The 27,251-nt window shown below is 52.0% G+C and overlaps 3 protein-coding genes across 5 annotated transcripts; 2 read left to right on the top strand and 1 right to left on the bottom strand.

Annotated features, from left to right (window-relative positions):
• Positions 1 to 699: 699 nt before the first annotated feature.
• Positions 700 to 4,763, bottom strand: C22H1orf232 (chromosome 22 C1orf232 homolog). Its single transcript, XM_053577099.1, has 4 exons — positions 4,680 to 4,763; positions 2,513 to 2,596; positions 2,308 to 2,405; positions 700 to 1,003 (listed from the first exon to the last, which is right to left on the bottom strand). Exons 1-4 carry the CDS (start codon positions 4,761 to 4,763, stop codon positions 718 to 720), a joined length of 552 nt encoding a protein of 183 aa, XP_053433074.1. The 3' UTR covers positions 700 to 717.
• A 1,106-nt stretch (positions 4,764 to 5,869) lies between these two features.
• ZNF593 (zinc finger protein 593) lies at positions 5,870 to 7,164 on the top strand. Of its 2 annotated transcripts, XM_053577103.1 has the most exons (3): positions 5,874 to 6,508; positions 6,712 to 6,774; positions 6,869 to 7,164. In XM_053577103.1, exons 1-3 carry the CDS (start codon positions 6,309 to 6,311, stop codon positions 7,008 to 7,010), a joined length of 405 nt encoding a protein of 134 aa, XP_053433078.1. In that variant the 5' UTR covers positions 5,874 to 6,308; the 3' UTR covers positions 7,011 to 7,164. The 2 variants fall into 2 exon arrangements, with proteins under 2 accessions (XP_053433077.1, XP_053433078.1); XM_053577102.1 differs by having other exon boundaries at positions 5,870 to 6,508; positions 6,712 to 7,164.
• Positions 7,165 to 14,274: 7,110 nt separating this feature from the next.
• On the top strand, positions 14,275 to 27,076 carry CNKSR1 (connector enhancer of kinase suppressor of Ras 1). 2 transcript variants are annotated; one of them, XM_053577050.1, is made up of 21 exons: positions 14,275 to 14,406; positions 18,094 to 18,251; positions 18,351 to 18,532; positions 20,121 to 20,205; positions 20,605 to 20,646; positions 20,748 to 20,852; positions 21,424 to 21,483; positions 21,573 to 21,641; positions 21,926 to 22,027; positions 22,113 to 22,183; positions 22,259 to 22,332; positions 22,473 to 22,588; positions 22,666 to 22,696; positions 23,064 to 23,236; positions 24,711 to 24,784; positions 24,945 to 25,016; positions 25,499 to 25,572; positions 25,704 to 25,765; positions 25,856 to 25,955; positions 26,028 to 26,209; positions 26,501 to 27,076. In XM_053577050.1, the coding sequence occupies exons 1-21, from the start codon at positions 14,355 to 14,357 to the stop codon at positions 26,765 to 26,767; spliced, it is 2,151 nt and encodes a 716-aa protein (XP_053433025.1). In that variant the 5' UTR covers positions 14,275 to 14,354; the 3' UTR covers positions 26,768 to 27,076. The 2 variants fall into 2 exon arrangements, with proteins under 2 accessions (XP_053433025.1, XP_053433026.1); XM_053577051.1 differs by having other exon boundaries at positions 22,524 to 22,588.
• Positions 27,077 to 27,251: the final 175 nt, after the last annotated feature.

Consider the following 27,251-nt stretch of genomic DNA (forward strand, 5'->3'; position numbering starts at 1 on the left):
TTGGAGGATCCGACACTGAGGACATCACAAGGGACCTCCTTCTACCAGAATTTTTCCAGCTTCCAGCTTCATATCCTGGCACTGCCCTCCCTTTCCCTCAAGGACCCACAGGTCACCTGTTTTCCTCACATGTTCGCCTGTAGAAAGGCTTAGAAGCCTTTGCTCAGGCATCTCTTCCTTTCCTGGGTTACCTTTCCCTTTCTCTCCACTCATCCTCCTGAAATTACTTTTATTCTTGGGGAAGCTTTCCTGAATTCCCAGTCTGCCTCATCTCCTTTGATCGTCTATGTGCAGCTCTACTTTTGTCACCTTGTGAGGGACTTGCTGATAGTTAAATAAGTTTTCTCATTAGTCTCTTTTCCTACTACAGGGATTGGATCGGACACATGGTAGGACCATAGGCAATGTTTGTTGAATTTAATGAGGCTGGACAAGCTGGGCGATGGAACCTGTCCTCTAGGGCTCCCCAGCTCCCTGGAAAGTTGTATCTTAAATCCAACACAGTCCTTCCTGATAACCTGGGCTCCCTCTGTTCATTCCCGCCCCCTAAATGTTTGTAGGCTAAGGAAGTAAGGACCCCTCCAGATGGATCCTGCCTGAGGTCTCCCACCCAAAAGCAGCTTTTCCCGGTATCAGGACAAAAGCACGCTGTCACACAGGGTGTCAGGCCAGGGGGTTTTATGAGGAGAGGAGTGGACATCCAGTTCGGCCTACTGGCTAGTCACCCTTGGGCGCAGACTTCACCCTCATCTCTGCCAGTTTGAGGAAGCCCCACTTGAAGCCGGCCACCGGCTCGGCCTCACGCGGCTCCGGGCGCTCGGTGGCTTCCTCCGCGGCCTCATTCCCGAGTTCCGGGTCCGGCTCCCGCGTGGGCTCCGCGCCGCGCAGCATGGACGCCGCCGCCGCCTGCTGCTGCTGCCACCTGCTGGCGAATGCGTCCCAGAATCCCGGTCCGCGCGGCTCGGCAGCTGCTGCTTGAGATGGGGGACTGGCCGCCAGCGGGCTGCGGGAGAGGGCAGGTCAGGGACAGGGCTGGGTGGCCGGAAAAGGAACCCAGAGGAGCCGGCGAGTCCTAGGGCCGAGTAAGGGGCTGGAGGAGCCCAGGCTAGGCTCGGGGCTGGGGTCTGGCGCCAGTGCTGGGGAGTGTGTGTGTTCGGGAGTGGGATCTGAGCCTAGAGGCAGTGGGAATTGGAGCTGGGGAAGTACAGGGTCAAGGAATTAGGCAAGGGGTGTGGAGAGAGGGGATCAAGATTAGGATCCCTGGGAAGAGAGCACAGCCAGGTGTTCAGGGAAGTGGGACCAGGCTGGAGGAGAGAAGCTGGAGGTGGTGGGTCTGGAAAGCTAGGGAAGGAGCCCTGAGAGGGGCTTGGCCCAAGAATTCCTGGGGAGCTTGTAGGGGGTACTTAGATCCCATTCGAAGGAAGCCCTCGGGAAAATAACCGGGCAAGGACCTGTCAGGTCCTAGGAATCTGTGTAAGGGGGAAAGTCTAGATTAGAGACTGAGGGGAGGGGAAAACTGGGGCAGTGGACAGCGGTAGGTGGGAAATGTGGGGGGAAGGGCAGTGAAGAAGGGGTGTGAGGCTTGCAGTGGCAGCCTCAAGTATGGGAATAGCCCTTAGGGAACTGGAAGGGAGAGGGAAGGAATAAGTGTGGGGGGCAGGAGACAAGGAAGGGTGGAGGGGGATCTAGGAGAAAGGAATGGGATTGGGGGAGATGCGACTGGCTGAAGAAAAGGGCGGAGAAGGAGTGTGAGCTAGGAGGGAGACTTGAGGTCCTGGGTCCTAGTTCCTAATCTATAGCATTAAAGAACTTCTAAAATAGTGATTCTCAAACTAGTGTGCCTCAGGGTCCTTAGAGAACTGGTTGAACATATAGATAGAAAGTCAGGCCTCTGCCCAGGCCAGCTGTATCGGAATCTCCGAAGGAAGCTCGAGGAATCTGTGGTAGCGACAAGCTCCCTTGGAGGATAATTTGACAATATTTGGGATCCACTGATCTGGATCCTCTTATGTTGCAAACACCTTAAAGTTATTCTCTGTTCCCTGATTCTAGGGAGATGAGGAGAAAGAGCCCATAAATAACTTCCAGCACTTAACCCAACAGCGGGTAAATTCCTCCTGAGATCTAACCTAATCTCTCAGATGTGCTGATTTGGCCTCTTTCCTGCTGAGAGGAAACCGAAACAGCTCTGGGCTGTCCCTCCCCAGCCCCTGTGGTTGGAAAAACAAACAGACCGGAAGGAAAGGAAAAGGCAGAAAAGAGACCCCAGGTGCCTTCCAGAACCACCCCAAACACACGCACACATACTGGTCAGCACAGGGCTCTGTTGGTAGCAGCTTGTCCTCGTCTTCTTTGTTGAACAGAGATGACATTGTCAGCCAACTTTTCACCCCAACCCCTTGAACCTGGAAGGGGGGCTTGGAGTCAGAGAAAGTCCCCAGCAGAACCTCCCAGGACTCCACAGCAGCCTCTGCCAGGATCCCCCGGGTTGAGGTGGAAGAACAGAACTCACCAGGCGGGCCAGCTGTGACATGGGATTGAAGGCCTCCTCAGTTGGTTCTGCCTTCTCGGAATCCACTAATGCTGGGTTCTCTCTCTGGGACACAAGACCCCACCCAGTATGAGTAAGGCCCCAGAAGAGGCCTGCTAACCCAGTACACACAGACTAGTAACCCCAAACCCCGCAGAACTAAACACACATCTGTACACCTCACACCTCCACGAGGGCACATTGGATGCATACAGGTATACACAAAGCTACCAGTCACAACATATACTTGCATAGTAAATCCCGGCAGATACCCTTGAGCACACTTGCCTGTCCACCCACAGACACATCCATACACACCCCCAAAAACATGGACAAAGGATTGCATGCTCATGTAGACACACACCTGCCCATGAGCAAGCCTCCACATGGCTACAGCTTTTCACCTGTACATAAACCTATGTGCTGTGAGGCACTTGTATGAGGACACACAGTTATACCATTCACACCTGTGCACTTACAGAATTGCAGACAGCTGTACAAAGGCCTACCTACAGCATGCAAAATCTTTCCACCCATCCACAGGTACCCATACCCAAACACACACACACCATCCTAACATAATGCCTGCAAATCTCTACATAGAGTCATGCAAGCATAACTTCTGTCCAGAATGTTCACACCTGCATATACACCTTCACTGGGGGTTCCACGCAGACTTCCATCACAGTACTCACCCACAGACTGTTCTACACAAGTCCAGCTTTGGTCACCAATCTGTCTAGATATACTACATATATTTATTCATACACACATCCCACACTGTTTGTAAAACTGCCACTTATCCCAGTATGTAGACGTAAGACAATTCCCAGTTTTTAGGGACAGGGTCTCTTGTTGCTCAGGCTGGGGAATAGTGGTGTGATCATAGATCACTGCAGCCTTGAACTCCTCCGCTGTGATCCTTCTGCTTCAGCCTTTTGAGTCTTTGGGACAACAGTGCATCACTATATCTGGCTAATTTAAATTATTTTGTAGAGATAGTGTCTCCCTTGTTGCCAAGGCTAGTCTCAAACTCCTGGCCTCAAGCAATCCTCCCACCTCAGCCTCCAGAGTCCCTGAGATTATAGGTGTGAGCTGGCTGCTGGCATTTTTTTTTCTTTTTTTCTGAGACAGAGTCTCAAGCTGTCACCCTGCATAGAGTGCTGTGGCGTCACAGCTCACAGCAACCTCCAACTCCTGGGCTTAAGCAATTCTCTTGCCTCAGCTTCCCAAATAGCTGGGACTACAGATACCCGCCACAACGCCTGGCTATTTTTTGGTTATAGTTGTCATTGTTGTTTAGCAGGCCCGGACTAGATTCAAACCTGCCAGCTCTGGTGTATGTGGCTGGCGCCTTAGCCGTTTGAGCTACAGGCGCCAAGCCATTTTTGTTTGTTTGTTTTCTTAATGTCAGAATAAAGTATTGTCTGAGTATGGCTTTGATCTCATGTGCTACAATAACCTTCCAAGGACAAGTGCTACTTCCACTACCTCCAGGAATAGAGGACTCACTACCTCATTCCCACTTCTGCTTAGCTCTGCCCATTAGAAAGTTTGTCAACGGGCGGTGCCTATGGCTCAGTGAGCAGGGTGCCGGCCCCATATACTGAGGGTGGCAGGTTCAAACCCAGCCCCGGCCAAACTGCAACAACAACAAAAAAATAGCCGGGTGTTGTGGCAGGCGCCTGTAGTCCCAGCTACTTGGGAGGCTGAGGCAGGAGAATCGCCTAAGCCCAGGAGTTGGAGGTTGCTGTGAGCTGTGTGACACTACGGCACTCTACCGAGGGCAATAAAGTGAAACTCTGTCTCTACAAAAAAAAAAAAAAGAAAGTTTGTCAACCTAAGTATACCCCATGTGACTACTGCCCACTGGTCCTAGAAGAATCTCTTCCATGTAGCAGCCTTGAGCTCTCTGCAGATAGTGGCCACTTTTCTCATAGCCCCCAGGTCTTCTCTTCTTCCTCAGATTTCTTGAATGTCCTGGCCTTCTGACACTGCACCAGGCTCATTGTCATCCCTGAGTGTGCCAATGGCTTTTGCATAAATGAACCCCCTCTCCCCCAGAGCCCATTTCATGCCCCACTTTGTACCTCTCATTCCTGCCATCCCTGTGCCCATGCCCCACCAAGAGTTCACAGATGGTACCTACCTCCTCTGCCAGTTCTTCCTCAGATTCCCCACTCAGGGTCTGTAGCACTTTGGACTTATAGGTTTTCCAGAAGGCCTGGTTCATGGCTGCTGGGGAAAGAGGCCTGGCACCAAGGCACAGGAAGGTGGTGGCTCAGTGGGCACCAGTGGGTCTGGCTCTAGGAACTTGGTGAGGCCAAGAGCCTGTCCCAGGGATCAGGTGACTTCATTAAAGATGCACCAGCCTCTCTAGCTGGCACAGTGCTTAGCAGGTGAACCTGATCCAAAGGAGTCTGGGTTGGGGGATTTTGTCACCTCAGCCCTGTGTCTTGACCCATATTGGTCAAGAATAATGAAGGCATCTCTCCAAGAGAGGCCTTTTTCCTGGGCCTAGGAGTACTTGAGGTTGCTGATCTCTTAGAATGGCTTCAGAAAATTCCTCTTCTGTTCACAAAATTCTTAGGTCTAGTACACACACTGGGGTTCCTGTGACTGTTAGATGTAACAGCTGTGCCCTGCACTGTGTCCCCACTCAGCCTCCATGAACTGGAGTGGGAAGGTCCCCAGGTCCCCAATCGGCACCCTGGGCTTACATTTCACTGCTTTGTCTGGGCTGGAAACTGATTCCCTCCCCAGGGATGCACGTGCCTGTCTCCCTGTTTCCTGGCAACAAATTCCAAAGAGCTGGAACCCCTGAATTATTGCTGAGCTCCCCTGGTCCCTTCCAGTGGAGTTGGGTTTGGCCAGCTTGGGAGGCACCAGGCTCCAGTGAATAGGGAAAAGCCTGCTGGCCCTCTCCCACCTCTGAGGACACAACACCTAGGCTGTCTCTCTGCCCTTGCTGCCAGCCCATACCTGCGATTCCAGGGCTCTGAAAAAGGAGGTGAAGACAAAAGGTCCTTCTGTGAGCACCTCATCCTCTTGTGAGAGGAGCTGACTCCTTTTAATTCTGACGGGACGCCTATGTACTGTGATCTCTGCGAGGAACACCCTTCCCTCTCAGATTGGCTGGGGGTGGTGGATGGAAGATGGACAGCACCCAAGGGAATAACTGGGGAGCCGGGTGAGAACTTTGTCAGGAACTGGAGATACCTCAGGAAGCCCTGAGCCCTAGCTTGCCAGATGAAGGCAAAGCGGCGGCAGCCGGACCTGGATGAGATTCACCGCGAGCGCGGCCCTTGGGGCTGGGATTCCACACTCATTCATTCTCACTCATTTATTAATTTATTCATGTCACAGACATTTATTAGTGCCTTCCAGAGATCCAACCCTCCTCGCGGATTCTAGGGTTTGAGAACTAGAAAGGGATAAGGCCAAGAGGATGGCGCTGAGATATGTTTGGGCAGAGTGGGCAGGGCATAAGCACAGTCTCAAAGCTCCCGGGCCCCAGACCCCACCACTCCCCAGAGCAAATCTGGCGGTCTCGCGTTCCAGTTAGCAAAGTTCGTCAGGCCCCGCCCCCACCTCCAACATTGACGCAGACAGGCGCCTGGGGGCGCTCAAGACGCGGCCGTGCGAGTGACGTCATCAGAGGCGGTCGAGCCCGGGCTACAGAGGCCCCGGCGTGCCGTGACGTCGTTGACTTGTCCGAAGTTTCCTCACGTGTACTTCCAGCTTTACTCCCGGCCCCTTGGTCTGGCTGTTAGGTGCCATGGGTCGCTCTCGCCGGACTGGAGCGCACCGAACGCACTCCCTAGCCCGCCAGATGAAGGCGAAGCGGCGGAAGCCGGACCTGGATGAGATTCACCGCGACCTGCGTCCTCAGGTTCCCACACGGCCCCTGTCCAACCCGGACGCTGAACCCGACCCTGACCTGCCAGGGGGCGGCCTACATCGCTGTCTGGCCTGCGCGTAAGTCTCGACCGAGCCTGGCTCGGAGGAGGGTCTACGGCTTGGGAGATATGAGGTCTGAGCCCCACGCCGCGCAGGGTCTGCCTGCATCCCATTCCTTGAGTCCAGGATCCTGGCGTCAGGGAACGAGCTAGAATCAGGGAGATAGGCATACCTGAGAGACATCACCTCCTCACTTTCTTCCTCCCCCCAATCCCTCACAGGAGGTACTTCATCGATTCTGCCAACCTGAAGACCCACTTCCGATCCAAAGACCACAAGAAAAGGTATGAAGGAATAAGGAGAAGATTGATGGATGGGTGCTCCGCAGGCAGGCCTCGCACCTGGTCAGCTCCCAACTCCTGTTCTTCTTTCCCCCAGGTTGAAGCAGCTGAGTATCGAGCCCTACAGTCAGGAAGAGGCAGAGAGAGCAGCGGGTATGGGTTCCTATGTGTCCCCCAAGAGACTTGCAGTGCCGACAGAAGTGTCCACTGATGTCCCTGAGATGGACACATCTACCTGACATGGCCCAGGGATGCAAGGCAGATGAGCTGCCCATGGACAGTGATGCAAGGACTAGGCTAGGAAAATGTGCCAATTTATTTTATCCTTTGGGTTTGGGGAGTGAATGGCCTCTTTTGGGTGCCCTTCCCCCAATAAAGGAACTGGACAAAGAGGGCTTGCCTCTGACTCTCTAACTTCCAGGCCACTTTTCCAAACTCCTGCCCTGGACTGGTTTCTCTACTATGTAGAGATATGTATAAGCCCCTCAGTGTCTAGTTCCCACTTGGTCCAGCTTTGGAACCTGCATCCCTGCCTTCCCTCTGGAGTCCTAGTATCTGAGCTGGAGTCCAGAGCCAAAACCTAGGTGCAGTGTGGGGTAGGGGAGTGGGCCAGATTTATTCTGTCCTACTTCCAGTGAGGGCACAGACTGATCCCCAGAAAAGAAATGGGCTCCTGAGATTGCAGCCGTCCTCCCCTGAGTCACCTACCTCCAGGGTCTGGGTGAAAGACTCCCCACTGCGTCATGGGGCCTGTGGTGGCCGCCGCTGCCCCACCATCTTCCAGACAGCATAGCAGGAGCCGCCCAGCCCGAGGACAGCCAGCAGTGTAGCCACAACCCCAGCCAGCCGACTCTGGGGCTCTGCCTTCAGCTCCCCAGCTATCTGCATCTGGGGGTACAAAGGGTGTGCCTGAGGGGGTCCTTGAGACTTCTGAGAAGGTGGGGAGTGGGAAGGTGCAGCTAGGTGAAGGAGACATGGACACTATTGGTGCCCCAGGGAGATTCCACCCCAATCTTCTCGCCTCACTGCCCATCTGGGCCCTGGCTGCTCAGGCGGCAGGGAACGTGACAGCCTGGCCTTTGGGGGTAGCCAGCCGTGGTAGGGGGAGGAAGGGGTCAGTGGTGCCCGAAGTCATTAGTCAGCAGTACTTACCTGTAGCACCCGGAAATAGCCAGGGGTCAAACGTCGAAATCTCATGGTGGGGGGCACTGGTCTCCCTGGCGGCCTGTAGGGTGGGAGCGGATATGAAGATCAGAGTTGTTCATGCTACCAAGAAGTAGAAAGCAGGGTATAGGGGTCCCTGACCCTATGCACAAGACCCATTCCCTCAAAGGATGCTCACCGACCCGTGCCAGCCTGCCCGCCCAGGTCTGGCAGGGGGTGGGGCAGCTGGACCTTTAAATCTGGCCCCTCCCCCCAACTGCCTGCCATCCTGCCAGCCTTAGGAGCAGCTGTCAGGAGAGATCAGCATCAGGCCTGAGCAGCACCTCCCCCACCCTCCAGGGTGGCCAGGCTGGGTAGGCAGGAGAGGCCTTGGCTGGAAGTGCTCAGGAATCCCAGACCTGGACCAGGTAGGTACTGGGCGTGTCACACACAACACTGGTCTGGACCCTGTCTCTAACTCATGATTGAATACCACCAGTCAGCATTCAGCAAAGGAGGCTGAGGGTCCCTTGTTAGCCTTATTCCCGATAGCTATACACCATTTTTATTTGGTTTCCATGAGAACAATCTCCCCTAACTTGATGGAGGGCACATTTGACCTCTTTCCCCAAAACAGAGTTCCTGTAGGGACTTCTCTATCACCAGGTTGGGGATCTGCATGTAAAAATTAAGAAAGCTGTCCGTGATATGTTAAAATATAGTAGCTGACTGAGCAGGATGGTCATTGTCCTAAGCACTTGACATGTGTTTTTTTTGCAGTTTTTGGCTGGGGCCGGGTTTGAACCCACCACCTCTGGCATATGGGGCCCGCACCCTACTCAGTGAGCCACAGGCGCCACCCAGCACTTGACATGTATTACCTTGTTTGATACTGATTATTTTACAAAGTGAAAAAATGCAGTTTACAGGATAGTATGTAGAACATTTACATATAGAGAGGAATGGAAGAATACCCAAAACCTCCACTGGAGAACAGGTGCAGAGGTCCTCAAACTGCGTCCCGTGGGCCACATGAGGCAGTGTGATTGTATTTGTTCCCGTTTTGTTTTTTTACTTCAAAATAAGATATGTGCAGTGTGCATAGGAATTTGTTCATAATTTTTTTTTTTTTTGACTATAGTCCGGCCCTCCAACAGTCTGAGGGACAGTGAATTGGCCCCCTCTTTAAAAAGTTTGAGGACACCTGGGTTAGAGTCTTGCTGAGAAAAGGGCATATCCTCCTTTCACTTAATTATCATTGAAAAAAATTTTTTGTTTTTTTGAAACACAGTCTTTTTCTGTCACCCAGCCTAGAGTGCCATGGCCTCAGCCTAGCTCACAGCAACCTCAAACTCCTGGACTCGTCCAGCCATAGTGGCTCACGCCTATAATTCTAGCACTCTGGGAGGATCCCTTGAGCTCAGGAGTTCAAGAACAGCCTAAGCAAGAGCAAGACCAAAACCCCATCTCTACTAAAAATAGAAAAATTAGCCAGGTATGGTGGCAGGAGTCTGTAGTCCAGCTACATGGGAGGCTGAGGCAGGAGGATTGCTTGAGCCCAGGATTTGAGATTTTTTGTCTATTTGTTTTGGGGTTTTTTACTGCAATTTATTTCCTTCATTATTACCTAGTGTGTGTGTGTTTGTTTCTTTCTTTGTTTTTGAGACAGAGTCTCACTCTGTTGCCTAGGCTAGAATGCCATGGCATCAATCAGCCTAGCTCACAGCAACCTCAAACTCCTGGGCTCAAGTGATCCTCCTGCCTCAGCCTCACAAGTAACTGGGACTCTAAGCATGTGCCACCATACCCTGCTAATTTTTCTATTTTTCATAGAGATGGGGTCTTGGTCTTGGTCTTGGTCTTGCTCTGGCTGTTCTCGAACTTCTGAGCTCAAGGGATCCTCCTGCCTTAGCCTCCCAGAATGCTAGGGTTATAGGCATGAGCCACTGCACCTGGCCAATAATCTTTGAAATTTTTACAGCAAATATGTAGAACTTTTATGTTCATAAAATCCTTTAAAATACGGGGTGGCACCTGTGGCTCAAAGGAGTAGGGCGCCAGCCCCATATGCCAGAGGTGGCGGGTTCAAACCCAGCCCTGGCCAAAAACTGCAAAAAAAAAAAAAAAAATCCTTTAAAATAGAAGCTGCCATTTACTGTGCCCCTAACTGCCTAGCCCTCTCAGGTGCTGGGGACACAGAGTAAAGTCACTGTTATGGTTGGTAGGTTGTCTTGTCAGTTTCTCTTCTACAAGAGTATGAGTTCAGGGAGGATAGGGCTGGCTGGGTTCTCACCACTGTATCTGATGCCAGCTTAGGATATGTATTTGATGAAATTAGGATCTGTGTCTACTGAACACCATGACAAAGACTCTATTAGAATTTATTGGAGTTTCCCAGAATGCCTTAGAGGGACCACTATATGGAGAGACAAAAATGTAAATAGAGGATGCAGCACAGAGTATTTCAGGGACATAGTACTGGGTGTGAGGGTGTGAGGATGTGAGGCAAAGGACAAAGCCAGATGTGTATACAATGTGATTTATGAAAATATATGAGCAAAGGACATAATAATAAAGCAAAGGACAAAGCCAGAGAGGTGAGGGTATTACAGATTTGGAGTCCACTGGTTCACAAGCAAAGGTGGCCAGGCCTGCAGGACCTGGAGCCCTGGAGTCTGTTCCCTTTGAAGGAAGAAGCTGCTGATCCATTCTTGCTGTTTGATGCCAAGTGTGATGGTGGGATGGGATCGCCAGAGCTGGCCAAGTTGCAGAGAAGCTGGAGATTTCAATTTGTACATGAAATTGTTAAATGGTGACAACTAGGTGGGCCACCCCTGGGTCAGATTCAGACTTGGATCTCTGGTTACAGGTAACATCATGACAGGCTTTAAGATCAGGTGTTGAGGCACCCACTGGTAGAGATTCTAAAGTAGGTGACACAGTTTAGGGGGCAAATTCTGGGATGGCCTCTCAAACCCCTTCCCCACAGAATTAAAGCAATAATAGTTCAGGTATACTCCTTGTTTCAGATTTGAAAGAACTTAAGAAGATGTTAGCACAGCTCTTATGTCTGGGTATCCCTCTTTTAGAGAGGAAGAAACGGGTTCAGAGAGGTAGAGAGGTTGGAGTCAGTCATACAGTGTGGTACTGAGTGTGGTACTGATTCCATCTGATTCCAAGGTCCTGGGAGTCCCCTGGCCTGATATGATAGTGATGATGATGATGATGAAGTAGAAGGAGAAGATGATTTAGGGTGTGTCAGACATTTTCTTTTTTTTTCTTCTTCTTTTTTGTGAGACAGAGTCCACTTTGTCACCCTTGACATGGTGCTGTGTTGTCATAGCTCATAGCAACCTCAAACTCAGGCTCAAGCCACCCTCTTGCCTCAATCTCCTGAGTAGGGGTAACTATAGGCGTCCACTCCAATGCCTGGCCAATTTTTCTATTTTAGTAGAGATGGGGTCTTGCTCTTGCTGGTCTTGAACTCTTGAGCTCCGGAACTCCACTCACCTCTAGCTCCCAGAGTGCTAGGATTACAGGCATGAGCCACCACACCCAGCCCCAGACATTTTTCTAAGATGAAAGGTCTTACCTTGGAGTTCAGAATTCAGAAGATCCATAAATTCAGATGGGAAAGAATTATATTCTTATTTTCACTAACCCTTTTCCATTTCCTTTGTCTATATATTTTGAAGTAATAGTATTGTTGGCTTTATCACCAATAGAAATCACAGATAATTTTATATCAAATTACTGTTATTGTAAGTGTGCAAAATACTTTTGCTTATAACTATTTCAAAACCATGGTAGTTATTAACCTACTGTTAAATGCACCTGATCACCCTCTGTGTTTCAAACACTCCTGTGACATAGCTGTCATTATTTGGGCACCTCTGTGCCCAGTAGTAGTTCAGTGACCAAATGGTGAATGTGTTCGACTTCTTGCTCACTCTTCTGCATCTCCTATCTTTATTGTTTTTGTTTTTGAGACAGAGTCTCACTATGTCACCCTTGGTAGAGTGCTGTGGTGTCACAGCTCACAGCAACCTCAAACTTTTGGGCCTAAGCGACTCTCCTACCTCAGCCTCCCTTCTAGCTGGGACCATAGGCGCCTGCCACAATGCCCGGCCATTTTTTCATTGCAGTTGTCACTGTTGTTTAGCTGGCCCCAGCCAGGTTGGAACCTGCTAGCCTCAGTGTATGTGTCTGGCACCATGACCACTGTGTTACGGGCACCGAGCCAGCATCTCCTATCTTTAGATGTTTGCTAATCAGTGTGAGAGGAGGTGAGTTAAAGACCACCCTGCAGTTTATTGTTCTTATTCAAGCTGAGCAAAAATACACTGGTGTCATTAAAACAGTACAGTTTAATCTGGCGGTCTTGTTATTTAATGTAAATAAACACATTACTATACCACAAATTTGCGTTTTTCTTTTCTTTTCTTTTTTTTTCTTGTAGAGACAGAGTCTCACTGTACCGCCCTCGGGTAGAGGGCCGTGGCGTCACACGGCTCACAGCAACCTCTAACTCTTGGGCTTACAGGATTCTCCTGCCTCAGCCTCCCAAGCAGCTGGGACCACAGGCGCCCGCCACAATGCCTGGCTATTTTTTTGTTGCAGTTTGGCTGGAGCTGGGTTTGAACCCACCACCCTCGGCATATGGGGCTGGCGCCCTACTCACTGAGCCACAGGTGCCGCCCCGCGTTTTTATTTTCTTTCATTTCATTTATTTATTTAGTTTTTTAGAGATGGGATCCTGCTGCTGCCCAGGTTTGAGTGCAATGGCATGATCATAGCTCACTGAAACCTCAAACTCCTAGGCCCATGGAGTCCTCTTGCAAAGCCTCCCTAGTAGCTGAGACAATAGGCATGTGCCACCACACCCAGCTAATTTTTTATTTATTTTATTTATTTTTATTTATTTACTTTGGCTGGGGCCAGGTTTGAACCCACCACCTCCAGTATATGGGGCCGGCACCCTACCTTGAGTCACAGGTGCCACCCTATTATTTATTTATTTATTTTGAGACAGTTTCAAGCTGTTGCCCTGGGTAGAGTATCCTGCCGTCACAGCTCACAGCAACCTCAAACTCCTGGGCTCAAGCAATTCTCTTGCCTCAGCCTCCCAAGAAGCTGGGACTACAGGCACCCGCCACAAGGCCCGGCTGTTTTTTTGTTGCAGTTCTCATTGTTTTAGCTGGCCAGGGCCTGGCTCAAACTGCCAGCTTAGGTGTATGTGGCTGGCGCCCTACCCACTGAGCTACAAGCGGCGCTCTTTTATTTTTAGGGACAAGGTCTTGCTATGTTGCCTAGGCTGGACTCAAACTCCTGGCCTCAAGTGATTCTCCTGCCTCAGCCTCCCAAATTGTTGGGATTACAGGCGTGAGCCACTGCACCTGGCATAAATTTGTATTTTAACATATTTTGATAATAATTGTTTTCCTGCTTTTATGCTTTTAAAAGCATTATTCTGAGTAGGGCTCATAGGACACACCAGATCCCAAGGTGTAATGTAAGGGGTTCATAGTGCAAAATAAAAGACGAGGGCTAAAACCCCAGTTGTAAAGCTAGTCACTCAGATACTCTGCACAGCTGCCCTCTGAAGTAAGGAATATTATTTATTTAATTGTTTTTATTATTTATTTTTGCAGTTTTTGGCTGGGGCTGGGTTTGAACCCGCCACCTCCAGCATATGGGGCCAGTGCCCTACTCCTTTGAGCCACAGGCGCTGCCCTAATTGTTTTTATTTTTATAACTCTTGGGCTCAAGTGATTCTCTTGTTTCAGCCTCCCCAGTAGCTGGGACTACAGGCGCCCGCCACAACACTCGGCTATTTTTTATTTTTTAATAGACGGGTCTCGTTTTTGCTCAGGCAATCCATCGGCCTTGGCCTCCGAGAGTGATGGGATTACAGGCGTGCGTCACCGTACCCGGCACGAAGTAGTAACTATTATATCCGTTTTATAGACTGGAAAACAGTCATTGAGGTTAGGGTCAGCCCCAGGTCCCATAGCTAACAAGAGCGGCCATAGACACCCAGGGACCTGAACCCAACCTTTGTGCTTTACTACTGCGCTTTACAGCTCCCCTTTTGGCGCATTTGGGGAGCCGGAGGTTCAGGGCCCCATCCTGCGATCTGAGGTCACTTTGGGGCAGCATTTCTGGCTAGCTCTGAGGTCGCTGGAGTCACACAACAATGATCACGCCCTTTCCCGGCGCCCAGCTGCCAAAGCCCTAGGTTACCTGAAGGGCGGGGCGGGAGGTGCGCTGGTGCCGGCCAATGGCTGTCGCAGCTCCTCACCTGGCCGGCCACGTGGGCCCAGGTAGCACCAGCTCCGCCAGGGACTCAACTAGGCCCCTCCCCGGGCCGGGACTCAGAGCGGAAATTCCTGCGCGGGCTGGACGCAGCGGGCGGTGATCCGCGCGGGCGGAGCTCGGCCATGGAGCCTGTAGAGACTTGGACCCCCGGGAAGGTGGCAGCTTGGCTGAGAGGTGGGTGGGACCCAGGAGGAGCTGGGTTCGAAGTGGGGCTAGGTGTGGTGCCCCGCCTGCAGGGGGCCGGGGAGAGGAAAAGGGGAGAACCTGGGAGTCTGTCAGTCGGTTAGTCAGTCAACAGGTATTTATTGAGCGTCTGCCATGTACCAGGTCCTGTGCTGGGCAGAGGGATAGACGAGATGACCCTGGAGGGCAGGAGCATCCCGAAGCGGGTGCCCCATGGCCGCAGCATCCCAGGAGGCCACCCGGAGACTGTGTTGTGAAAACAGACCACGCCCACTTTATCTCTTATCTTCCCTGGCCCCAGGGCCCAGTGGGCTGTTATTAAACCCATTTTTCAGTAGCAGAAACTGACACAGAGCCAGGAGTGATTTGTAAAGTCTTGAAATAGGGCCCGCCTTGGTGTCGTTTTCCCTTCTCCCAGGGAACAAAGTGGAAGCCCCAACCAGATTGAAAGGGTTGACTCAGCCCCATCCTGGGGCTCCCGTTCGGCGGGGAGATCCTCTGCAGGCTCAGCGAGCCCAGACATTTGGGGAAAGAAGCAAACTGCAGACAGACTCAGAGAAATGAGACCCTTCAGGACGTCTCTCCCAGAGTGGGAAGCGGGAACACACTGGGGCAGGTTCAGGGTGACCAACCAGGGTAAGGGCAGGGATTCCGGGCTGGAATCAGACTCCCAACTCCACCACTGACCAGCTCTGTGGCCATACATCTCAGTTTCTCTGTGAAATGGGAAAGGCAACTCTGACTTCATGAAGTGGACAAAATGAAACAATTGCAGTAAGGCTAGCATTTGTGGCTCTATGTCTGGGTCTGCTGAGGGGAGACAGCCCAACACATTCGGTGTGTTTGGAAAGAAGTTGGCTCAAGGGTCCATAGCCAGAGAGTAACAGGTTCATGAACTCCCTGCCCAGTGCTCTTAATGTCACATAGGGTGTAGGTAAGAGAAGGAGCTAGCTTGGGAGGGGAGGAATTCTTTTAAAGTGAGCAAGCCACTTGATCTTTGTTTGTGTCAGCTTTCCCATCTGTGAAACAGGGATAACAATAGTTCCTATCTCCTAGATATGTGGTGAGGATCAAATGTGTTAATATATGTAAAGCCCTTAACACTTTGCCTAGCACACAGTGAGCACTCAGATATTTTTCTTATTTTTGAGTATTTACCTGGGGCCAGGCACAAGCTAGGGGTTAGAGACCAATGATTATTTAAAGCCTGCTCTTTGAAGAGTCTGTGATAAAGTGGGAGAGACTGATGCTCAAGTGCAGGGAGTTGTGGAGGCTTAGGGAACATGAGAGCAAGAGGAGAACCCCACCCCCCCAATCCTGCCTGGGAGTTATGGAAGGCTTCCTGGAGGGAGTTAGATGAAAATGAGCAAGAAATAGCTGGAAGAACAATCCCAACAGAAGGGAGAGCACATGCAAGGACCCTGAGCTCAAACAGCTGCAGGAAGTTAGTGTCCTGAGTCCGAGTGTTGAATAGAGGGGCTGTGCTAGAACATCATGGCAAAGACTCTGGCTATAATAATATGATGGCTGTTAACTGTCTACCATGAACCAGACAATGGTCAAGTATTTGATATAAGTTGTGTCATTTAATATACACATGATAAGGGGGGGTACTTTTTTTTTTAGAGACAGTCTCACTTTGTCGCCCTTGGTAGAGTGTGGTGGCATCACAGCTCACAGCAACCTCCACCTCTTGGGCTTTGGCGATTCTCTTGCCTCAGACTCCTGAGTAACTGAGACAACAGGCGCCCACCACAACACCAGGCTATTTTTTTTTTTTGTAGAGACAGAGTCTCACTTTACTGCCCTTGGTAGAGTGCCGTGGCGTCACACGGCTCACAGCAACCTCCAGCTCTTGGGCTTACGTGATTCTCTTGCCTCAGCCTCCCGAGCAGCTGGGACTACAGGCGCCCGCCACAACGCCTGGCTGTTTTTTTGTTGCAGTTTGGCTGGGGCTGGGTTTGAACCCACCACCCTCGATATATGGGGCCGGTGCCTTACTCACTGAGCCACAGGAGCCGCCCCAACACCAGGCTATTTTTGTTGCAGTTTGGCTGGGGCTGGGTTCAAACCTGCCACCCTTGGTATATGGGGCCACTGCCCTACTCACTAAGCCACAGGCGCTGCCCTGGGGGGAGAGGGGTACTTTTATTATTCCCACTTTACAGGTGAGGAAACTGAGGCACAGAGCAATTCTATTACTTGCTCAAATGTTAGCAGTCAGGTCTCCAAGACTCCCAAGCCCCTTGTTTTTATCCCTTACATCACTAGTTCGTAGATGTAAAGAAGCCGTAAAGGAGCATCAAAATCACCTATAGGATTTGTTAATGGCTGGCGCCTGTGGCTCAGTGGGTAGGGTGCCGGCCCCATATACTGAGGGTGGCGGGTTAGAACCCAGCCCTGGCCAAACTGCAACAAAAAAAATAGCCGGGCGTTGTGGCAGGCGCCTGCAGTCCCAGATACTTGAGAGGCTGAGGCAAGAGCATTTGTTAAACTACAAACTACACTTGACTTTCTGATTCAGCTGGTAGGGGGTGGGGCCTCAGGATTTGCATTTCTTTCTTTTTTCTTTTTCTTTTTTGAGACAGAGTCTCACTATGTCACCCTTGGTAGAGTGCTATGGTGTCACAGCTCACAGCAACCTCCCATCTGTGAAACAGGGATAACAACAGGGCTTAGCATTTCTCTTGCCTCAGCCTCCCAGGTAGCTGGGACTACAAGCACCTGCCACAACGCCCGGCTATTTTTTGTTGCAATTGTCATTTTGTTTAGCGGGTCTGGGCCGGGTTGGAACCTGGCTCCCTCGGTGTATGTGGCTGGTGCTGTAACTACTGTGCTACGGGCGCCAAGCCCATTTTTCTTTTCTTTTTCTTTTTGAGACAGAGTCTCACTATGTCACCCTCAGTAGAGTGCAGTGGCATCACAGCTTACAGCAACCTCAAACTCTTGGGCTTAAGCAATTCTCTTGCCTCAGCCTCCCGAGTAGCTGGGACTATAGGTACCCACCACAACACCCTGCTATTCTTTTGTGGTTGTCATTGTTCTTTAGCAGGCCCAGGCTGGGTTCAACCCCCCCAAGCCCTGTGTATGTGTTCGGCACCCTAACCACTGAGCTACGGGCACTGAGCCAGGATTTGCATTTCTTTTTTTTTTGAGACAGAGTCCCAAGCTGTTGCCCTGGGTAGAGTGCCATGGCTTTACAGCTCATAGCAACCTCCAACACTTGGGCTTAAGTGATTCTCTTGCTTCAGCCTCCCAAGTAGCTGGGACTACAGGCACCTGCCACAATGCCTGGCTATTTTTTTTTTTTTTTTTTTTTGGTTGTAGTTGTCATCACTGTTGTTTGGTAGGCCCAGGCTGGATTCAAATCCGCCAGCTCCAGTGTATGTTCCTGTTGCCCTTGCTGCTTGAGCTACAGGTGCCAAGCCCAGGATTTGCATTTCTGTAAGTTCCCTGGTCAGGCTGCTGTCAGTAGGCTGGGGAACCACCCTTTGGGAGACACTATACTCTCCCACTTCTCAATGCAAGGGCCTCATTTGTGAAATGGGCAGAACACAGCCCAGGTATCGGGGTTATCATCAGAGACAGATTAGAGGGGAAGGGGCACTGAGGGAGTGAGGAACTGGCCCCAAAGTTCACCTCTGTTTTCCCCCCATGGTGATCCCTCCTCTCTTTTAGGCCTCGATGAATCCCTGCAGGACTATCCCTTTGAGAACTGGGAGCTACCTGGCAAGTACCTGCTCCAGCTCTGTCCCCGCAGTCTTGAGGCTCTGACTGTGTGGCCTCTGGGCCACCAGGAGCTCATCCTGGATGGAGTGGAACAGCTCCGGGCCCTGGTGAGTGTTAGCCATACCAGCTGCAGCTTCTGCCACCCTAGGGTTGCTGGTGGGAGGCTGGCTGCTGACAGAGAGGTAACCTGCCTCCTTCTGGCACAGAGCTCTGGGTTACAGACAGAGAACCTGCAGAGTCTGACAGAGGGGCTGCTGGAGGGGACCCATGCCTTCCAGAGCTTAGTCCAAGGTCGCCTGGGGGATTGTGCTGAGGCCCCTGCTGATGTCCTCAGTGCTGCTGTGGAGCTAGTGCGTGATGCCCGTGCCCTCCTCTTCTGGCTTAACAGGTACCTGGGTTGGGTGACTGGTGAGGGGATCCTTTCCATGCTTGGCTTTCTCTAGGGCCTGAGAGAGAAAAACAGAACTTAGCTCTTGCTTATTGCCTTGCACAGCAGGGCAAAGAGGTATAGGGGCCCTGGGACCCTGGGATTTCCCCCTCACCCCCCCCCCCACTTGTAATTAACAGTCTTATCTACTACTACTGAATAGAGCTTCCCCATCCCTATCGCTGGGTACTACTTCTACAGGTCCCACCTCAAATGTCACCTCCTTAGGGATGATTTACCTGTTTCACACTCTTAGAGCTCTGTTTTACAAGTCTCATTACAGTTGAAGTTAAAAAATTTTTTTTTTTTTTTTTTTTAAACAAAGTCTCACTCTGTCCCCCTGGGTTGAGTGCTGTGGCATCATAGCTGATTGCAGCCTCAATCTCTTGGGCTTGAGCAACTTCTTGCCTCAGCCTCTGAGTAGCTGGACTACAGGCATCTACCACCACTCCCAGCTAATTTTTCTTTTCTTTTCTTTTTTTTTTTTTTTTTTTTGCAGTTTTTGGCCGGGGCTGGGTTTGAACCCACCACCTCCGGTATATGGGGATGGCACCCTACTCCTTTGAGCCACAGGTATTCCCCCTCTTTTTTTTTGTCCAGGGCGGGGCTTGAAACTGCCACCCCAAGGTATATGGAGCCGGTACCCTACTCCTTGAGCCACAGGTGCCGCCTGTTTTTTTTTTAAGACAGTCTCAAGCTATCACCCTGGTTAGAGTGCCATGACATCATCATAGCTCACAGCGACCTCTAACTCTTGGATTCAAATGATCCTCTTGCCTCATTTTTTTATATTTTTAGTAGAGACAGTGTCTCACTCTTGCTCAGGCTGGTCAGGAACCCATGAGCTCAAGCAATCCACCTGCCTTGGCCTCCCTGAGTGCTAGGATTATAGGAGTGAGCCACTACACCTGGTTAATTTTTCTATTTTTAATAGAGATGGAGTCTTTTATTTTTTATTTATTTATTTTTTTTTGTAGAGACAGAGTCTCACTTTATGGCCCTCGGTAGAGTGCCGTGGCCTCACACAGCTCACAGCAACCTCCAACTCCTGGGCTTAAGTGATTCTCTTGCCTCAGCCTCCCGAGTAGCTGGGACTACAGGCGCCCGCCACAACGCCCGGCTATTTTTTGGTTGCAGTTTGGCCGGGGCCAGGTTTGAACCCGTCACCCTCGGAATATGGGGCCGGCGCCCTACCAACTGAGCCACAGGCCCGCCAGAGATGGAGTCTTGCTCTTGCTCAGGCTGGTCTCTAACTTCTGAGCTCAAGTGATCTACCTCCCTTGGCCTCCCAGAGTCCTAGGATTACAGGCATAAGCCACTGTGCTCGGCCGATGTAATTGTATGTTTAACATCTGTCTAGAATAGGGCCTGGCACATAGTAGGCACAGGACAAGTAAGTCCTGTGCTGAGCTCTTTAGATGTATCAGTCACCTCATTAACTCTAAACCAGAACCCATCGGAGTGGGTATTAGCCTCATCTCAGGTGAGGGATCAGCTCCACATGGTTAAGCACAGTTCCTTCATCACTGTGCCATCTTCCCCCTGCCAGGTATCTCTTCTCCCACATAAACGACTTCTCGGCCTGCCAGGAGATTGGGGAACTGTGCGGTGAGCTGGGCCAGGCCTTGCAGGAGGTAGGAGGACTAAGGGCCAGGCTTGGCCCCTGCCCTAGAGACTAAGCCAGGCATGAGCTTTTTATAACCTGTGAATCAGCCCAGGATCGGGTGTGAGAGCTAGGACAAGCGAGGCAGGAAGGATGGAGGCCTAGCCACTGGGTACAGGGCAACGGGGCCTGGGGTCTCCTAGCTGGGGAAGTCATGGGCGATAACTTCTAGAGGCCTGTTGTGGTGGCGGGGGATGAGCCCCTAAGGTTGAAACCCTGAGACCCTATAGTTCCCGGCAGGGGGCTGGAGTAGGGGAAGTAGGGAGGGACCTTGGGGAATCCTACCTGCCCCCAGGTGAAGGCAGCTCCCCCTTATCCCCCTTATCACCCCTACTCAGGGGAGGCCCCCATCCTCTCACTCTGCTTCCAGGACTGGCCAGCAGCTGAGAAGGAGAGCACAGTCCTGAGAATCGTGAGTCTGTGGGGTTTTGTGAGGTTGAGAGGGGAATGAGGATGGGGGGCGGGGTGATTGGGCTCAGATTGGATAACCTGCTCTCTCCCCACCCCCCCCAGTGTGGCCAGGTGGCCAGGATCTGCCACACCATCCTGAGCTGCTGCCCAGAGGAGCTGCTGCAGCAGAGAGCTGTGCTCGAGCAGGTGCAATTGGATGATCCTTTGGTGAGTCCTGACCTCTCACCTTCTGACCCTTTGGCAGCCTTGTCTGAGTCCTGAAATATGGTCCAGGATTCCAAAGAATCCTATACTTCTTTCTGCACAGGTGCTAAAATGTGGGCTCAGGGGACGTTTTTGGGGTCTCACCATCCCTCTGCATCTTCCCCATCCTAGGGGACTGCAGTGGCATGGTTTCAGGTGGCACATTCCAGCTCAGGACACAGACCTGACAGGGCCTCTGGGCAGGTTAGGTGAAAGGAAAAAGACATGGACCTTCCCACTTTAGTCTGTGACCAATTGGGAAACCACAGCCCTGGCCCTGCTTATCATTGTAAGAAGGTTGCTGAGAAGCTGGTACCTCAGACATCAGTGTCTCTAGCTTCCCTTTGGTCCTTAACAAAGGCGGGGAGGCAGAAGCCCAGAGAGGTGCAGCAAGTACAGGGTCACACAGTGAGTGGGGGCAGTCCCAGCTTGGGCCAGTTCCATCTACATTAGAATTCTCGTGCCCAGGCAGCATCCTGCCCACTGGCCATGCTGCCCCCACACTGTGGGTGACCTATAGCTTCTGTCTCTGCAGGGCCTAGACATCCAGACCACCAACAACTGTCAGCACTTTGTGTCCCAAGTGGGCAGCCAGGTGAGAGCCCCACACCCTTCTCAACCACCCAAGTCCTGGTTCTCTTATCTACCAGCCAGGCTAGTTTCAGGCCCCATTCCCCATGCCAGGTCCCCACTGAGTCCCGACTGCGGATTCTGCCTGGAGACGAGATTGTCCAGATCAATGCGCAGGTGGTGGTGAGTGAGGAGAGGGACGTGTTGGGAGCTTAGGAGCCCAGGGTAGAACCCAGGGGTAGGGGGCAGGGAAGGCAACCAAGGGCTCTGCCCTGTGGGGAGACTGGGGCTGTAGGAGTGGCTCTGCAGAGCTGAGATAAAGGGAGGTGGCGAGGGGAGGCAGAAGTGTGAGGCTTCACACTTCTTGAGGGACCTTCAAGCCAGGTGAGGGTCAGCGGGGACTTCAGAGCCCCCTGATTCCAGACCAGTGCTAGTGTCTCTGCCTGGCCTCTTGCCCTGTACCCCAGGTGGGCTGGCCCAGGAAAAACGTGGTGAGGGAGCTGCTTCGGGAGCCGGCCGGGGTGTGCTTAGTGCTGAAGAAGATCCCCGTGCCGGAGAGCCCTCCAAAGGTACCTGCCACTGCCCCTGCTCCACCCCCACCTGCTTTTAGACCCCTGTCTCAGTTACATCACCCTGTTTCTGATTATTCCCCAGACGCCCCCACAGGCCCTGGACTGTCCACATCTGAAGAGCCAGTCACCATCTTTGGCTCCCCTGTCTCCCAGGTAACAGGTTCTGCTCTGGGTGTGTCTTGATGGGGGGCACCATGAGCTCATCTCACCTCTCCTTAACCTCCCCAGTGCCCCATCCAAAGACATCTTTGCCTTCGACCTGACTTCAAACCCAAGTCCTGGGCCCAGCCCTGCCTGGACAGGTAGTTTCAAAGCCTGCCAGGGGGTGGGGGCCTAGACAAGGCATCTGGGTGTCCAATTCTGGCCCCTCAGTGCTGGTACCACTGCCTGGGCCTGGGCCTGAGCTTATGGAATTGCCTGCCCTCTCCTCCCTCCCGGACAGGCTCCACCACCCTTGACCCTGATCTCCTGCCTATCCCTTCTGTGCCCCCAGCTGCACCCCTAGGAGGGGTGGCAGAGACTCCTGAGATTACAGAACCCCCAGGACTCCCTGACAAGGTGAGCTCAGGGACTCAGCAGGAAGGGTGTGGGCTCTGGACCTAAACCTTTCTCTAAGCCCTTTATTGCTCCTTCAGAGTCCTGTCCTTGGTCGGAGGAAATCAAAAGGTATGAGGTACACCTGCGCTCCCCACAACATGAGGGACTTTTAGACATCTTTACTGGGCAAGACTCCCCACCCCACTCCCACACAGCTTCTCCTGGAAACACTTGTTTCTGGGGTCAGACAGACCTGTGTTCCCAGCCCAGGCCTCTTACCAGCTCTGTGACTCTGAGCAAACAGCTTATCCTCTAATCTTCAGTTTTCTCATCTCTAAAATAGAAAGGGTCATCCCCTACCCCAGAGATGACATATGTAAATTCTGAACATAGAGTGTGGGTTCAGGCATCTCAGAGTGGGGTGCCCATCAGGGGGAAGAGGACTCGGGTCACCTTGCCAGCCCCTCACTCACCAGGCTATGTCATGGTGCTGCAGGCGTGGCAACACGGCTCAGCCGCCGGCGGGTGTCATGCCGGCAACTGGGCCGACCGGACTGCGATGGCTGGCTCCTGCTGCGCAAGGTACCTGGTGGCTTCATGGGCCCACGCTGGCGCCGTTGCTGGTTTGTGCTCAAAGGACATACACTCTACTGGTACCGCCAGCCCCAGGTAAGACCCCCATATACACATACAAACACGCGTGTAAGCAAGTGAGTCACCTCAAGGCCATAATTCTCTCTCTTTTTTTTTTTTTGGAGACAGGGTCTCAAGCTCTTGCCCTGGGTAGAGTGCCATGGCGTCATAGCTCACAGCAACCTCCAACTCTTGAGCTCAAGTAATCCTCTTGCCTCAGTTTTTTCTAATTTTGGTAGAGACGGGGTCTTGCTTTTGCTAGGCTGGTCTCAAACTCGTGATCTCAAGCAATCCACCTGCCTCAGCCTCCCAGAGTGCTAGGATTACAGGCGTGAGCCACTGCGCCCAGCCAAGGCCATGATTCTTATCTCTATTCCACCATCTGCTGTCATCTGTAGTCACAGGCAGGCCCCAGACCTTCTCAGGCCCCACTGTTCCTATCTGTAAAATGGGGACTCTTTTCTGAGAGAAATCAGTTAATATGTATACAAAAGCAGTTTGGAAAAGGTATCACATGAGGTGTAGGGAAAAATCACTTTTATTCTGCCCATCTCTCCTTCCTCTTCTAATAGTGTCCATCCCAGTGATGGGCCACTCATTCAATTTTTTATTGATTCAACAAACATTCAGGTGCCTACTGTGAACCCAGCTCTAGGCTGGGCAATGGGGACACAGGGAAGAACTGGATGGTTTCTGCTCCTCCTGAACTTAGAGGCTATCGTGGATGAATACACACTCAAGGACAATGTGGGAATGTGTGCTAAGATGAAGGAGACACCCAAGGAACATGTGGGAGCCTAGCAGAGGTGTCTGGTCTAAGCTGAGAAGTCCAGAAGCTTCCTGAGAAAGCAATACCTGGGGGTTAAATGAAAAAGAGAAAGAAAACCAGGAAGGCTGGCTGGTCTTAGTGTCTTACACCTATAATCCTAGCGCTCTGGAAGGCTGAGGTGGGAGGATCACTTGAGGTCAGTTCAAGACCAGCCTGAGCAAGAGTAAGACTCTAGAAAAACTAGCCAGGGATCTTGGTGTGTGCCTGTAGCCCCAGCTACTCAGGAGGCTGAGGTGGGAGGATCGTTTGAACCCAAGAGTTTGAGGTTGCTGTGAGCTAGGTTGATGCCACAGCACTCTAGCCTGGACAACACAGTGAGACTCTGTCTCAAAAGAAAGTAAGAAAACCAGAATGGGAAAACAGCATTTGCAAAGCTTAATGGTATAAGCAGCTTCATGTATGTTTGTGGAAGGAACAGAGGCACAAGCAGACTTCTATGGCTGTTTCTCTGGACATCTCTGGCTCCCCTTTCCTGGCTTAGATATATCCCTTGGCCACACCACCTTCCTCTACCCCATATTCCTCCCCTGAGCCCCAGAAATTGAGAGACCTTTGGATAGAGAACACAGGAGATGCCTTCTCCTCTTCCCTGCCCTGGATAGAGAGGAGCCTGAGAGTAACTAGGAACTGCCTTGAGGGTATTGGGGTTCTAAGCTGATCCTTACGCTGTGATCCTCCCAGGATGAGAAGGCTGAGGGCCTCGTCAATGTCTTCAACTATAGTCTGGAAAGTGGACATGATCAGAAGAAAAAATAGTTAAGTCCTGGGGTATGATGGGGTGGGGAGAGAAAGGGACAGGAAGGGTGACAGCGTAGGGGTGGGAGGTGTGGCAGGTGGCTGGCATTCCTGGTTCAGCCTCTCTGGGTTCTGGATGGATACACCCAGGCTGAGTGAGGCCCCTCCACTCTCTGGCAGTGTGTTCCAGCTCACCCATGATGTGTACAAACCCTTCATCTTTGCTGCTGATACCCTGACAGATCTGAGCATGTGAGTGCCATCCTCCCCTGGCCTACTACCATATACCTCCCAATCTGAGTGATTGGGAGCCTGGATGCCAACTCTCTGAGAGTGGTTGGTGAAGGTATTCACTTCTCTAAGCCTAAGTTTCATCATCTATAAAATGGACAAATAAGAGTGCTTACCTCTCAGCATTGCTCTGAGGTTTAAATGAGAAGATGATATTTAAAAGCCCCTGGGATACTGTAGGGCAGGCGTCCTCAAACTTTTTGAACAGGGGGCCAATTCACTGTCCCTCAGACTGTTGGAGGGCCAGACTATAGTTTAAAAAAAAACAAAACTATGAACAAATTCCTATGCACACTGCACATATCTTATTTTGAAGTAAAAAACAAAATAAGAACAAATACAATTCACACCGCTTCATGTGGCCCACGGGCTGCAGTTTAAGGACACCTGCTGTAGGGCCTCAGGAAATGGAAACCCCCTGAGACCCATTTGTTTCTCCATAGGTGGGTGCGCCATCTCATTACCTGCATTTCCAAGTACCAGTCTCCAGGCCGGGCCCCCACTCCCCGAGAGGAAGGTGAGTGTTTCTCAGGGGTTGGTGGGAGGAACCTTGTCTTTCCTGGGATGGGGACAGGGACCTCAAATGCCCCAGTCTACTCCCTGGCCTCGCATGCCCTGTGTGTTCCCAACCTGTTTGCCCCACCCCAGACTGCTACAGTGAGACGGAGGCAGAAGACCCTGATGATGAGGCTGGGTCCCGCTCAGCCTCGGTGAGTAGGGGACTGCTGGGGGTAGGAGGTGGGGGGTAAAGAACATGGAGCTCAGGCTGATACCCTGCTTTCCTTTGGCCCTGCCTGCAGCCCAGCCCAGCTCGAGCTTGGAGTCCACTCCATGGCGACACATCCCCTGCAACCACCCCCACACAGCGCAGCCCCTGGACCTCCTTTGGCTCTCCAACAGGTGCTGGGCTGGACTTGGGAACTGGACTGGGGACTGGTGGGCATATCCTTATCCTGCTACTTCTTCCCATAGACAACAGTGAAGGGGAGCTGGAAGGAATGGTAAGGGGCCTGAGGCAGGGTGGCGTTTCCCTCCTGGGCCAGCCACAGCCCCTGACTCAGGAACAGTGGAGGAGTTCTTTCATGCGGCGCAACCGAGACCCCCGGCTCAATGAGCGAGTGCACCGTGTGCGGGTGCTACAGAGCACACTGAAGGTCAGCCAGGAGCACTGGCACGGCAAGGGAATGGGCTCTGGGTGTAAGCTTTGGCTATGATGGTTTGTGACTCTCAGGCCCAGCTGGGCTCCCAACTGCAGGCTTAGCTCTGGGCTCAGCTGTGGACTGGGCCAAGTTCTAGGTTCTGAGTTTAAGTCTCATCTAGGCTCCTTGTGCTAGGCTGGCCAGGTGCTGGCTTCTAGGTACTGGACTCCAAACTTAGCTTTGGGCTTGTGGTCTGCCCCCCTCCTTGGGTGATCATGGCCCCTCAGCCCCCTACTCCCCTCACAGGCAAAACTGCAGGAGCTTCAGGCCCTGGAGGAAGTGCTAGATGACCCTGAGCTGACTGGAGAGAAGTTCCGACGGTGGAAGGAGCAGAACCAAGAGCTATATTCAGAGGGTCTGGGGGCCTGGGGAGTGGTCCAGGCTGAGGGAAGCTCCTGTGTCTTGACCTCTGACTCCAGAGCTCAATCCCCCCATCCCCTGCCCTCTGACCCCGAGGAGCACGCCCATCTTTTCTCTGTGACCTCTGACCCTGGCCAGCATCCTAGTGCCTGACCTTTGGCCCAAGAAACACCTAAACTCCTGCCTCTGATATGTCTAGGGTTGAGTGTCCCTGGATTATCCTGACGGCAGAAGCAGCACTAGTCCATGGTCTTGCCTCTGCCTGGGCTCCCATCACTCCCGCCCCTCTCCCCTCAGAGTGGGATAAAGTGAGCTTTGTGCCGCCATTTCCCCTTACCAAAGAAACTATCCCACCCCATCCTCAGATCTATGGGGCTCCCCTAGTTCTCCCGCAAAGTATGTCTGTACAAATGTTCTTTATTTTACATAAGGGGCACTTTCCAACCAAATAAAATCAGTTTCTTTAAAAATGAATCTACCAGTGTCTTTACTTCATATTAGAATCAGAAACCTGCCCCCAGAGGAGACAGGGGTAAAGGGGAAGTTCTCAGCCAGAGGGCGGGTGGCTGGCCCCCCCATACAACCCCATACTGACTTGAGCTCTGCAGCAAGCTTCACAGCTGCCAGATGCTGGACT

The sequence above is a fragment of the Nycticebus coucang genome, chromosome 22, assembly GCF_027406575.1.
Source record: "Nycticebus coucang isolate mNycCou1 chromosome 22, mNycCou1.pri, whole genome shotgun sequence".
NCBI lineage: Eukaryota > Metazoa > Chordata > Mammalia > Primates > Lorisidae > Nycticebus > Nycticebus coucang.